Here is a 15,002-nt window from a genome sequence, read left to right as displayed (position 1 = left end):
AAATTAGTCAGACCTTGGCAATTCTATAAACAATATGGCGGAATGCTGCTGTTTATTAGAAAGAATATTTGGAAAATATTCTTAAATTGATAATTTTGCCTTATCAATTTCCATTACGAAAAGCACAATTCTGAGTTTTAGGGAGGATCAGATAGGATCCTTTTTTTCATCGAGTGTGGCTTTAATGTACTTAGGGAAGAGTAACAAGGTGATTTCCAAGGGTAGAAGGGTTGTCTACCCTTCTTAAAGTGTGTGATCACCTTGGAGAGCCAACCTAAAAGCTCCGTTTTTGTTCCTCAGTTTCTGAATGTGACTTTGAAGCAAATAGCTGTGGTTGGTTTGAAGCAGCCAGTAAGGACGATTTTGACTGGACCTGGAGCTCTAGAAGTAACCTCTCTGCTGATTTTGAGCAACAGGCTCCACCTTGGGATCACACTCACAACACATCTCAAGGTAAGAAGCATGCACAGTGTCTCTGTACCTACAGACTTTCCCCAGCTTACGGTGGTTTGACCTAATGATTTGTCAACTTTATGATGGTGTGAAAGGAGATGCGTGTTCAGTAGAAACTGTGCTTCACATTTTGAATTTTGACCTTTCTCCGGGCTAGCAATATTACTTGTGATACTCTCTCCTGATGCTGGGCAGAGGCAGGACCACTGCTCCCAGTCGGCCATGCAGTCACCATGGTGGACAGTTGATACACTGGCAACCGTTCTGTTTTTCACTTTCAGTACAGCATTCAATAAATTACATGAGATATTCAACACTTTAGTATAAAATAGGCTCTGAGATGATTTTGCCCAACTGTGGGCTAATGTAAGTTTTCTGAGCTTGGTTAAGGTAGGCTCGGCTAAGCTGTGATGTTCAGTAGGTCAGGTGTATTAAATGCATTTTGGACTTTGATATTTTCAATTTATGATGGGTTTATCAGACGTAACTTCATCTTAAGTCAAGGAAGACCTGTAGTTCAGTTTACCTTTGCTCAGGTCTGAAAAGAGAAAGAGAAGCAATAAAGTTCTGTGTTAGTTACTACAACAAATAGGAGGATAGTTGAATATTGTCGATAATACTTATGTCGTCAACATAGAACCACTCCTTTATGGGTTTTGGAGATAGAATATAGATATATTTTTGGCTGAGTTAACTGAAATTACCAGTTGTTTTTGGCATAATTTTGACCTAACTCTAGATAATAGTTTAATATTTATAAGAGTAAATTTGACTAAGAGTCACTTTTATTGATTTTTAATTGTTGTATAGTCTTCAGTGTAGGGTTTACAGACAGATGTCTCATTTTAGAATTTAGTAGGTTAAACTAATGGTTTCTTTTTGTATCCCAATAGGGCACTTTATGTTCATTCTGAAGAAAAGCAACAGCTTATCACAAATTGCTAAACTCCAGAGCCCAACTTTCGGCCAGACAGGACCTGGATGCACACTTTCCTTCTGGTAAATAGTAAAAACAATGGTCAACTACTCTAGCAGCCCGGCGGTTCCAGGCATACTCCTGCATTTACTAGATATTGTAATTTGTCCTGTAATCTGGCTTTGCTTTAAAAATAGCTATTGCATTAGATCCACACAATTAGCGTTTTACTTAGGAGCACATTATCAGTATTTGTTATGTTCTTACTCAAGATGAAAGGGACTCTCCCTCCAACAATGGATTATAATTTAGTTAACACTGCTTCCTGTGTTCTGGACTCAACTCCTTGAGAAAGGTTCATGGGGTCCTGAGAGCCAGAATATGCACCTCGGCAGATACGCTCTTGCAAACAGGTGGCCACAATTACTGCGATAATAACTAAAGGCATCTGTTATTACAACTCATTTTTAATTGACTGTTAACTGAGTGGAAGAGTCTAAGAGTCAAATATTTAGTCTATTGCATAAATCATTTCCATTTCTTTTGTTTGTTCTCTTTCAGGTTTTATAACTATGGCCTATCAGTGGGAGCAGCTGAGTTACAGCTACACGTGGAAAATTCCAGTGACTCCACAGTACTCTGGAGAGTATTATATAACCAGGGCAACCAGTGGGCACAGGCAACTGTTCAGCTTGGACGCCTTACTCAGCCCTTCTATTTGTCCCTACATAAAGTCAGCCTTGGTGTTTATGATGGGGTCTCGGCTGTTGATGATGTCAGATTTGAAAATTGTATTCTTCCACCCCCTTCGAAGAGCTGCAGAGGGCCAGATCATTTCTGGTGTCTACACACTAAGGCTTGCATAAAAAAGCTTCAGTTATGTGATCTGGTGGATGATTGTGGTGATAATACTGATGAGGTCAACTGTGGTAAGTGCTTTTCTTTCTGGTCCCTCTTACTCATTTTGATGCTGGTGATCTTGATTGGTTCACTGTTTTCTAGTCAGTCAAGACAAAGGCCCTAAGCATTGTTCCAAAGTCAATGAATGTTATGTGTGATTAATTAGTTAGTCAAGCCATCAGTATTTATTATGTATATTTATGAATTGGATACTAGAGATATAGTGATGAGCACAGTTATACAGAGTCCCTGACCTCAGGGAGCTTACAGTCTAATTGAGGAGATAGATATTCACATATTTAAAAAATAAATGTAAAATGACAGTTTTGACAGGAGTTTCAAATGGGGGTGCTATGGCCTTCTATAATTATGGCATTGGACTTTCTAGAGGTGGTGACTTAGCTGAGATCTGAAAAATAATAAGTAAATACATGTATGCAAAGCCCTGATAGATGACTGCATGGCAGCTGCAAGATACCCAGTATGGCTGGAGTAAGGCAATAAGGGGAAACAGGATGCAACATAAGGATGGAGATGGAGGCCAGATTAGCAGATCTTTGTGGACCGTCTTAGGGAGGTTTTCCCTCATCTGAAGGTTTTTAAGAAGGAAGGTAATATAAAAAAATTGGCAGATTTAAAAATGTCATTGTGGATACAATGTAATGAATGGATTAGAGGACAATAGATTCAGGAGATTTACTAGGAGGCCGTTGGCAGTAGTTCCCCTGAGAGGGGTTGGCAGCCTCTATCACAGTGACAAGTGGTGGAGATGGATGGACTAAAGTTGGGGGAGGGATATTTAGTAGGGACGTTTAAAAATCTTCTGGCTATAGGGAGCGGAGAGTGAGGTGTTGAAGACAAGCCCCGAGCTTCCGGTTTAAATTACCAAAAAGTTTATTATACCTGATGATTATGTATATCTTGCAATTTAATAAACCTGGTTCCTGGTAGTGCCTAGTGCATTTGGTCCTGAAAATGAGTCAGAGGCTAAGAGACGTTTTTCTTTTTTAATTACCAACATCAGTCAGAGAAAGTTTGCATCTTTCGTTACCCAGAAATAGCAACAATTCTTTAAATTCAAGTTATGTGCCTATTAAATTGGGAGGCTTACCATAAACCAAAGTAAAGCCATCAAATGCTTGGTACATCATAGGAAACATTACATTGAGAAATTTCCATATAAATCATTGTAGAGAGTTTTGCTCATATGTGGTGTTTAATACAGTCAGGCACATTAAAGTCAGAATTACCATGCACCTCGTTACACAGCTGATGCCTTTAGTGCATATAAACAAAATCGATGATTTCGACAATGGCTGTTATAAGAAGTGTTGCTTGTCCTAAAGGTAATTTATTTTTTGCAAATTTAGAAAGCCTTTTCATCTTTTTCATGTACTTCAAATCCCACTTCTTAAAAAACTTTGATCTGTTACTGAAAATAAGCAAATTATCCTTCAAACTTCTCAGCATTAACTGAGTAGAATGGGATTATCAAAATACTTCTTGTGACTAAGTACCAATGAAAGGAAGTAGTAGTGACTGTCAGTTTCTCTCTCAGCCTTCCATCTAGACATAGTAAATTTTTTTAAATGGAGACTTCCTTTTTACTTTTTTGTTGGCTGCGCCACGCGGCATGCAAAATCTCAGTTACCCGAGCAGGGATCAAACCACACCCCCTGCAGTGGAAGTGCATAGTCTTAACCACTGGACAGCCAGGGAAGTCCCCAGACCTGGTAATTTATTAACAGAATGCGTTAGACATCCAGAAATTGATGCTCTATTTTCTAAAGTATGTTTAGAACGTCGTCTTTCATTTAAGGGTGGAGCCACGTGCCTTCCCTTTTGAAATAAAGATTGAGCATGCAGTCAGTATGAAGAAGTTGGCTTTAGTGCCAATTTTATGTCAAAAACCTCAGTAGCTTGACATCCCCCTTCCTCTGCACAACCCAAGACTGACACCTGCAGAGGACCTGTGGGGTCCAGTTCACGTCCCAGCTGCGTTGATTAGTCACAAGTGAGGAAACATCAAAAGAAAGCTCATCTCCCATTTGCCATTTACTCACTTGATTCCCCTTATTAGGTCTAAGCTCCTGTTCTGTGGTTCTCAGAGACAGATGATTTGTTCTTGCCTGGCTGCATTTATTCACATATTCTTTTATTTATTGTTTCAGAATATTTGTTCACTTTGGCGCCAAGTGCCGTTATAAGATGAATGGTTAAAGGCCAGCTGACGTTTGTCTTTCAAAAATATTAACTTATGTAAATGAAGCTAAAATGTGGAACTCCTCCTTAATTTTAAATCCTGTCCCTTCTGCCCAAATACTGTCAAATGTATTTGTATACATTTGTATACAAATACAGTATTTGTATATTCTATCCCATTTATTCTAAACAAGTACTTGGTGTCGACAAAATCATCACATCTTGAAAAATGCATACATTCCTATATCCTACAAATGTAGGTAGAGTATTCAGTTGATAAGGGACTGGTCAATTCTTTAAAAGTGCTTTGAATTCTTCTACTGACCGAAGGGAGTTAGAAGTTTAAAAGCACCAGCTCAAAGGAGCCACAATCCAGTGAGAAGAAAAGATTACCACTGAGGAGACACAGCTAAGAACTGGCAAAATAGGCATAATAATAAGCATAAATAGAGACACAGGGGTGAGAGGTTTAGGGCACGATGGTAAATTGGTGAACGCCAAGGGGAAAGGCAGTTGGGGACAAACAGGAAGTTATTTTAATCTGGGAAGAGTGAAGCTTGAAAGATAGAGAAGTTTAGATTTAAGCTGAGATTAAATGAGTCAATATTAAAGGATTCTCAATAGAGAAAAAAATGATAAACTACCATTTAAAGATGGTCATTCTTTTACAAGTGTAGAGGGATGCTTGAAACTGGGGCAGGATGGAACCAGAGAGAAGAATTTGATTTCAAAGTGAGGTCTGGAAAATACCTGCATCAGAATCATCTTGGGCGCTTGTTAAAAATATGGATTCTTGGGCTTCACTCCATACCTAACATAGTAGTATTTGTGCAGGAGTTTACCATGGAGTAAGCAATTTTACCATGCACCCCAGGGGATGCTGAAAGAGAGAGATCTGTTAAGTTATGACTCTTGTTAGCCCTGCGTGTTAGAATCACCAAGTGAGCTAGTAAAGTATCCTGATGTTTGGCTACACCATTTGAACTAATTAAATCACCATGTCTGGAGGTGAATTCTGAGCTTTAATTCTTTTTTTTTTTTAATGTTCACTGGTGATTGGAACATTCAGCTAAAGTTGAAATCCACTGAGCCAGAAGTTTGTTGCAGCAAGCCAGCCATGGGGTAGTGATCATTTGCATAGAGTTATGGTAGTAACAGTGGGCAAGGGATGGGTAGAAAAGGCATTTGGGAAATAATGACCAAAGTAATTCCACCTTCTGGCTATAAAATATTATTATTTGATGTATTATCTAGGATTTAGTTACTCTTTTAAACATTTTGCTTTAATGTTGCATTAAAAAAATTAAAGTGGTTTACCTTGGCAGGAGCAAAGTATCAACTATACCCATTCATAGTTATTTTTGTCCTTGATTATCTTTTGATTTTATTTCATGCCAATTTCAGTACCTGAACTTCAATGTGACTTTGAAAATGGAATTTGTAACTGGGAACAAGATACAGAAGATGATTTTGATTGGACCTGGAACCAGGGTCCAACGTCAACACTTAATACAGGGCCGATGAAGGATAATACTTTGGGCACAGCTAAAGGACACTATCTCTACATAGAATCTTCTGAACCACAGGTTTTCCAACACCGAGCTGCTTTACTCAGCCCGATCATTAATGCCACTGATGTAGTGGGCTGCACCTTCCGCTTTTATTACCACATGTTTGGAAAGCACATTTACAAGCTGGCCATCTACCAGCGAATCTGGAACAACACAAGGGGACAGCTGCTATGGCAGCTATTTGGGAATCAAGGCAACGTTTGGATAAGGAAACGCCTCAACATTTTCAGCAGGAGACCTTTTCAGGTATGCATAATGGGCTTCACAAGCTATATTGGAAATGAGTCAGGATGTCTAAGGAATATGAAAGATCACTATATTCTTGAGTTAAAAGTAAGTGAAATTTGATCAGTTACTTTGACACACATTCGTCATGTAATTAAGAGTGTACCAAAGCTCGTTAGGTTGCTTTCCTCCTTGACTACCCACAATAATGTGTGATTAAAGTCTCTAAAGCTGGACACGTGGCACTGGACACAGCTGCAGGTTCCTCCAGTTTTAAGTAATTGTTGTGCTGAAATGAAAAACATGGAGGAGAAGAGTTTCACACAATCTTTTGTCTTCTGCAAAAAGTTCAGACTCTCAAATTTGTTATTTTGAATCTATCATTTGACTTTTTCACATTTTCGTAGGTAAGCAAAAAACATCCAGGAAGAGTGCAGGCTTTGTTGGAAAAGCTATTCTGGGGCAGAACCAGAGTCTGAATCTAGGTTTCGTACTCCTGGTGGAATATTCTTTACTCTAAATCTTACCTACCTTCTCCTGAAAGTCAGACTTGCAATAGAAAGTTCAAATGCTTATGTGGCTTTTACAGTTTTGTGAAGGACTTTTGCATATATTATCTATTTGATTCAGCAATTCCTTGAAGTGGGTAAGTCAGAGATCCTTTTTGCCAATTTTATAGATATAAAGGAAAAAACTCAGGCTGTTGTTTATCCCTGGCCAAATACGTGGTAAGCAGGAAAACAAGGACTTGGACGAGAACCCACAAGTGTCTAGTTAATTCATGTTCTTTCTGCTTCCAATATATCATACAGCCTGTAACATGTAGGAGCGTTGAATATTGTTTTCCCCTTTTGGCCAAATAGATCTACATATGATATATTGGAAGAAACTTCTTACTTTTACTGGCTAAACTTTTTTTTTTTTGTATTACCCTAATTGAAAGCACTGTCTTTATCTGAATGTCTCGAGTTAACAGTTTTGTAGCCAAGAACTTAGCTCCAGGCCAGCTGGTACATCAGTGCCATCATAGATGTACATTGTACGTGCTCAGTAGAGAACACATTGGGATTGGTGATTTGTCCAGATAGACATAAGCGGAAATCATGAGAACTAATCTGCCATGTGCAGAGTGATACCTTGCAGTTCAGCCACAATGGTAAGATGCATGTAATCGTGTGAAATGAAACTGAAGAGGGATCTTTGACTTTTATTTAATAATGGCTTATCCACTTCAAATTAATTCTTAGTCTAATCAGGTCAATTGTAATTTGGGCTTAACTAGTATTTAATGGATAAACTCTACTTATGAGATTTAGTCAAGCATTGGTTTCCAGAAGAAAATCACCTTGACATGGGAACAGCTTCGAGTCAGTTGACCATGGAACTAACCAAGGAATCCTTTGGTTGTGAATCTAAAACATAAATATTGAGGTTTGAAACCCATCCTGGCTTACACAGAATGCTCTATTTGATTTTATCCAAGGGTTCTTTTTTTTTTTTTTTTTTTTAAAACCGGTACGCGGGCCTCTCACTGTTGTGGCCTCTCCCGTTGCGGAGCACAGGCTCAGCGGCCATGGCTCACGGGCACAGCCGCTCCGTGGCATGTGGGATCTTTCCGGACCGGGGCACGGACCTGCGGCCCCTGCGTCGGCAGGCGGACTCTCAACCACTGCGCCACCGGGGAAGCCCCAAGGGGTTCTTTTTTTTTTTTTTAATGTTAGGTATGAAAAGATGAAATCAGAGATTCTGCATGCTGTGTAGATGATTTGTTTAAGATAGTTAAGGACTGGGTCCAATTTAAGCAACAGGATGTGTTTGTTGATTGGTTAATGGATATACATAGCTTCTGTTCCAGTGAGCAAGGGCAGCAACAACCAGCATTTTCATTAACTGTGATACTGCAGGTGAAATTACCTGGTATCATGCCCAGCAGATAACAGGTACTCATTAAATATTTGTTTAAAAGAAAAATTCAAAGAATTTCCAGGATCATTCATTTAAAACGAAATACATAGGATAGGACCAGATTGTACATGCAGGTATAGGAACTATTTGGCTTATTATTGTCAATGGAAATAACAGCCACTGCTTTTATGTGTGGCATGGCCAGCAAGTCATTGCATATAAAACTTCAGGTCAAACTTCTAATTTTTATTATGAGCTTTATTGAGATATAATTGATATGTTATAAACTATACATATTGAAAGTTTTGAAACCATCACCACAATCAAGATAATTCAAACATAAATGGACTGCATTTCTAAAACTTTCCTGATATCCCTTCGTAATACCTCCTTCTGGCCCTCACTTCCATCCCTGATAACCACTGAACTTCCTCTCAGTATACATCAACGTACACTCCCCAAACTTTTATATTATAAGTGAAATAGTACAGTATGTACTTTTTTTCTGATGTATTTCATTCAGTGTAATTATTCTGAGATTCATTCTTATTACAGAATATATCAATACCTCATTTTCTATTGCTGAATAGTATTCCATTATATGGATGCAGCACAGCTTCTCCATTTACCTATTGAACAGAATATGGGTTGCTTGTAGTTTGGGCTATTATAAATAAATCTGCTGTGAATATTTGTGTGTAAGTATTTATATGAACATCTGCTTTCATTTCTCTTGGGTAGATACCCAGGAGTGGAATGGCTGGATCATATAGAAGGAGTATGTTTAACTTTTTAAGAAACTCTTCCTCTGTTTTTCAAAGTATACCATTTTTTTAAACATTTTTATTAGAGTATAATTGCTTTACAATGGTGTGTTAGTTTCTGCTTTATAATGAAGTGAATCAGTTATACACATACATATGTCTCCATAACTCTTCCCTCTTGCGTCTCCCTCCCTCCCACCCTTCCTATCCCACCCCTCTAGGTGGTCACAACAAAGTATACCATTTTTGATTCCCAGCAAACTATGAGAGTTCCAGTTCCTCCACATCCTAGTTAATACTTGTTATTATCAGTCTTCTTAATTTTAACCATTCCAAGTGTACAGTGATTATCTCATTGGGGTATTGATTGCATTGACCTAAGCATTAATTATGTCGAACGTATTTTTATGTGCTTATTTGCCAAGCGAATGTCTAGTTTCAATTGTCTGTTCAAATCTTTTGCCCTCTTTTTAAATTGGGTTTTTTTGTTTTCTTATTATTGACTTGTGAGCTTTTAAAATATTTTCAGGATGCAAACCTTTTTCAGTTACATATGAATTACGAGTATTTCCTCCTAGTTTGTAGCTTGTCCTTTCATTCTTTTAAGAGATTTTTTTGAAGAGCATATTCTTTTGAATTTTGGTGAAGTCCAACTTACCAATATGTTATCCTATGTATCAAGCTTTTGGGTTGTATCTAAGAAAGCTTTAACTAACTCAGAGTCCCCAGAACTTTCTCCTGCTCTCTCTCCTCCCCTTTAGAAACATCAATTACACATAAATTAAGCTGCTCAAAGTTGTCTCACATTAACAAAATGAAGACTAAAAGTTATACAGTCATCTCAATACTTGCAGGTAGAGCATTTGACAAAATTCAGCAATTTTTTTCTTATTAAAAATATCTCAACAAATTAGGTACAGAAGGAATATACTTCAACATAATAAATATGGTAGGTCCACAGATAACATTAACTCAGTCATGAAAAGCTGAAAGCTTTTCTTCTAAAATCAGAAACAAGACAATGAGAGGCTCACTCTCACCATTTCTATCCAAGGTAGTACTGGAAGTCCTAGCCAGAGCAATTAGGCAATAAAAATAAATAGAATGCATCCAAATCACGAAGGAAGTAGTAAACCTGTCTGTGTTTGCAGATGACATGATCTTTTATATAGAAACCTCTAAACACTCCACCAAAGAACTTTTAGAACTAATCAATGAATTTAATATAGTTGTATGATAGTAAATCAACATACAAAAATTAGTTTCATTTCTATGCAAACAGTGAATGATCTGAAAACAAAATTAAGAAAACAATCCCATTTACAATATCACCAAAAAGAATAAAATATTTAGGAATAAATTTAACCAAAGACGTGAAAGATCTGTACACTGAGAACTATAAGACATTATTGAAAGAATTTGTAAGACTAGTAAGTTGATAGATGTCCTATTTTCATGATTTGGAAGCATTAATATTGTTAAAGTATTCATACTACCCAAAGGGATCTATAGATTCAGTGCAATCTCTCTTGACATTCATTTTTTATGGAATTAGGAAAACAATCCTAAAATTTGTACAGAATCCCAAAAGACCCTGAATAGTCAAAGCAATCTTCAGAAAGAGGAACAAAGCTGGAGTCATCACTGTTCCTGATTTGAAACTGTAGTACACAGCACTTATATTCAAAACATTTTGTTTCTGGTATAAAAACATACACAAAGAGAACCCAGAATAGAGAACCTAGAAGTGGACCCAAACATAGAGTCAGCTAATCTTTTTTAAGGGTTCCAAGAATACATGGGGAAAGGATAGTCTCTCTTTAGTAAATGGTACTGGGAAACCTGAAAAATATATTATCTTGAATGTTTTGATTTTCAAATTCAATATGTAACAACTCAAAGATTAATAATTCCAGTGATTCCTTGAGTAAACTGTTTTTCCAATAAGATCACAATTTAGTAAACTAATAATTTTGACTCTCCGAATGCTACCCTGGTGGTCTGAAAAATGTGTTTATGTGCCATGGAGAATGATAGATTGATTCCAAAAGGCTAATTTTCAAAATATATGAATGTTGTGAAATTGTACCTATTTTCCCTACGTGTTTCCTAAATATATTTTAGAGGACACTTCCAGATTTTCATAACACAGAAAAAAAAATTATGCTGTAATAGCCTTATGTAGGAGAATAATGGCATGGAAGCTACCTAAATGTCCATCGACAGATGAATGAATAAAGAAGATGGGATATATATATATATATATATATATATATATATATATAAATATAATGGAATATTAGCCATAAAAAAGAATGAAATAATGCTATTTGCAGCAACATGGATGGACCTAGAAGTTATCATACTAAGTGAAGTAAGCCAGAGGGAGACAAATATATGATACTGCTTATATGTGGTATCTAAAAAAAGAAGATACAAATGAACTTATATACAAAACAGAAATAGACCCACAGACATAGAAAACAAACTTATGGTTACCAAAGGGGAAAGGGGGGGTAAATTAGGAATTGGGATTAACATATGCACGCTACTATATATAAAATAGATAACTAACAAGGACCTACTGTATAGCACAGGAAACTATACCCAATATTTTATAATAACCTATCAGGGAAAAGAATCTAGAAAAGAATATATATATACATATTTATATGTATAACTGAATTACTTTGCTGTACACCTGAAACTAACACAACGTTGCAAATCAGCTATACTTCAATTAAAAAAAAAAGACTTCCTTCAGTTTTTTAAAACATTATTTAGAATTTCTTAGAACTCCCTGCTAATTCATTTCCCCAGCATGCATTTTGGATAGGAGACATCTCTCTTTTTTCTGAGTTTATACCATCATCAGGAAATTTCCATGAAAAATCAATACATCAGAACTTGTTAATAGAGCACCCTATATGCAGGGTCATATTCGCATGTCAGCAAGGAAAAATATTTGAGCCATGCTCAGTTGTAGAGGTTGCTGAATGAAACTGAGAAAGAAGGGACACTTTATTACAACTATTTTGAAGAAAACTCAAATGATAGCTTCTAAAGAGGTTTCAACTCTTATAATACTGATCATACTCCTGCCCTGCTGAAAGGACAATTTCTAACAAAGGGAACACAATGAGATTCTTCATCATTTCTGCTCTCACCTACACATCACATTTTACTTACATTTAAATGAGGGTCTAGGTACATAATGAGAAGTAACTGTTTCACACAAATACCTATTATCTGATGTTTTCAGCAGCCTTTATTGGTGGTGCACCATATCAGAATCATAAAATACTCCATTTTGAATTATTTAACAATAAAATCAGCTCAAGCACTTTCTCAATGAGTATTTGACCGAGTTGTACTCTTGAACCTCCAGTATTAAGAATTTATTACTTCACGGGGTTTTTCCATCCTATCTTTGGACACACTGACAGAAAATATTTTCTTATTCAGAATTGAAATCTGTCTCCCTTTTGCTTTCCTCTTGGAGGACTGAGTTTCTTGGCATGGATTCAATGTCAGCAGCGGTCACTGATAAGTATTGCAAAAAACCTTGTTTAATGCAACTTATTAATTCTTTGGCACCACAGGAACCAGTATTTACAAGCTTCTGCTTACTTTTTCCTGACATGACCTCGTTTTCTGAAGTATATCTTTGTGTATGAGGTAGGCCCTCAGGAGGAGAGGACATGGGCTTTCAAAGAAAATATTCTTTGGCCAGACCTCTTAATGTCACAGAACTTTCTGACTAAATCTGAAAGAATAGTGTAGTGTTCTGGTAACATCTTTCAGTAATAAAGAGATTTTTCCCTGATGGATTTTGTGAAAAGATTTTAGAAATCTTATTCATAATCATAATTTACTTTTTCATATGTGGGATATACCTTTAAATCCTAGGTGATGCATCATTTTTCAGTACTTCTAGGGAAAATGTTTCATAAGTTATGTTGCAAATAAAATAGGACCATATTTAATAATGTTAAGTTGATCCCACTTTTTGGGAAATTATATACAGAAATGCTAAAAGTATAAATTATTTATGCAGCCTCATGTAACATTTTTCTTCCAAGTGTGTAGAGTTTGCTAGAATTTGCATTGAAAGGTTTTGAATAGAATCTGCTGGCTTGAAGCCTGTGGAAGCAACACTCATAGATCTGTTGCTTACTGAACAGCATACTAAATCTTATTTTACAATCTTAAGTTTCTCATGGGCTATGTTCTTCCACTGAATGCAAACATAACCATAGCTTTGTGTGTCAGCTCTTCAGCACATCCTGATCCAAAGTGATGAGCTTGGTTTCTGGTGTGAAGAATGTGTGAGTAGAGAAGGGAAGAAAAGTTTAGGTAAGGAGTATTACAAGAATGCAAGGTTCAGAAAGCAAGTCTGATTTCTTAATAAATCCATTATTTAAATCCTACTCATTATGACTTACGTAATACTAAATGGCATCTAATATTTTTGACCCTCCAAAATTACAGTAGAATATTAATATGGGTCATTAAACATTGGAAATATACTTTATATATATTATTAATATATATTATGGGTCATTTAGAAAGTGATAGAAATTAATACATGCTATAGTAGTATCCAAAATATTTATATAATCCATGCTGAAAAGAAACAGAGAAAGAGAAAGACAGACTTGGGTTGTTGGGTTTAACTTTTTAAAATTGCTGATCGGTTGGTAAAAGAAAAAAAAAAAGAGTTAGAAAAATAGTAATTATGAATGTTTTAATTCCAGTGTGTCTTATCCCTTTTCAGTCTATGGCCTATTTGAAACTTCGTGTAACTATGCTTTGGTTTGTTTTTGTCTCTGGTTTGGTTTCTTTTTGTCCCTGGTGTTGCATATTATGATCCATTTGGGTCCTTTCTACTCATGCACACTTCCAATTCCAAATCCTGCCATAGCGAGGCTGTACGGATGAGGGGCTCTGAATGGGGTTGAAATCTCAGTTGTGAGGTTTATTTGCCGTTTTGGAATTTGCGCAAAAGTGCTGGCTATGCTAACAGCTGCCGTGCTGGTCTCTTTTCGAGAAAGTTTTAGACTACACTTGTGTGAAGCTGCAATATGAGGAAAAGTGCATTCGATTATCAGGGCAGAATTATTTTGCTAAAAACTATTCTCTAGGTAGCATACTGGATATGTGTCTTCTTCTTCAGACAGTGTCTGTATTAATCTGGATAAACAAAAGCAATAGTTTATTCCCCTCTGATGTGTCGTTCACCCTCTAGGAATAAACTCTATGAAATGTCTTTCAAACGTGCTTTTCTCTGCTGATACAAACTTATTTTAATCATGTGTAACATTTCAAAATTGCCTTTTCTTTGCAACTGTTTCTTTTTTTGATTTTTTTTTAACAGTATAACATATTGAACCAAATAGTTTTGCTTACTTATATTAATGACGCATGATTTTGGCTTTTATCTTCAGTAAAAAAATCAATGTGTCAGCGCTGGCCAAGAAAAAGGTATGGGACCTCTTTGTAGTTCTTTGTCAGGTGATTGCTTTACCTTGATTTATGCCTTTAAACCTTTTCGCATTCAGCAGAAAATATCGTGTCGGTATCTGTGAGAGCAAAGCGATATATACCAATTTATGCTCTAAGTGCAGCCTCCTTCCAGAATTGTTTATAGAATGTATCAGCTCACAACAGATTAGGGACGCAATGCCTTCTTCCTTCTTAAACATGTCAGATTGAGGATTTTGGTTCAATCCAAATTTTTATATTAAAATTTTTAGTAAAGTGTTCCTTTATTCTAGTGCTGCCCAGAATTTCGGTGTCTGAAAAGAAACTCAGTATTCTTGGTCTTTGCAAAATTACCCCCTCTTTTATCAGGCCTGCCGTTTCGAACTGCTCTAGGACGTGTACGGAAATTATTTTCAAAGCAGCATTGTCAGCTATGGCCAAACTGAAATCTGATTGTAAACTTTCTTTTTTTTTTTTTTTTTTTTTTTTTTCCAAACACCCATTCTGGTTTGCTCCCCTTCCGCCTTTCGGCTCTGGGTCTGCGTGTGTCCCGGGTGCGTGTCTAAGGTCTTTTGCCTCCTG

At 36.6% G+C, this 15,002-nt stretch overlaps 1 protein-coding gene across 1 annotated transcript in view; it reads left to right on the top strand.

The window, feature by feature from the left end:
* Positions 1 to 15,002, top strand: part of MALRD1 (MAM and LDL receptor class A domain containing 1) — a 579,678-nt gene that overhangs the window by 144,866 nt on the left and 419,810 nt on the right. Inside the window, exons 15-18 of the mRNA XM_029239293.1 lie at positions 301 to 453; positions 1,347 to 1,452; positions 1,931 to 2,298; positions 5,876 to 6,288. Of these exons, the coding sequence (XP_029095126.1) occupies positions 301 to 453; positions 1,347 to 1,452; positions 1,931 to 2,298; positions 5,876 to 6,288 (1,040 nt within the window). The remainder of the gene's footprint in view (positions 1 to 300; positions 454 to 1,346; positions 1,453 to 1,930; positions 2,299 to 5,875; positions 6,289 to 15,002) is intronic.

Source organism: Monodon monoceros, unplaced genomic scaffold (assembly GCF_005190385.1).
Source record: "Monodon monoceros isolate NGI ecotype Baffin Bay Population unplaced genomic scaffold, NGI_Narwhal_1 Super_Scaffold_21, whole genome shotgun sequence".
Lineage (NCBI taxonomy): Eukaryota > Metazoa > Chordata > Mammalia > Artiodactyla > Monodontidae > Monodon > Monodon monoceros.
This window is presented reverse-complemented; position numbering and strand designations above follow the sequence as displayed.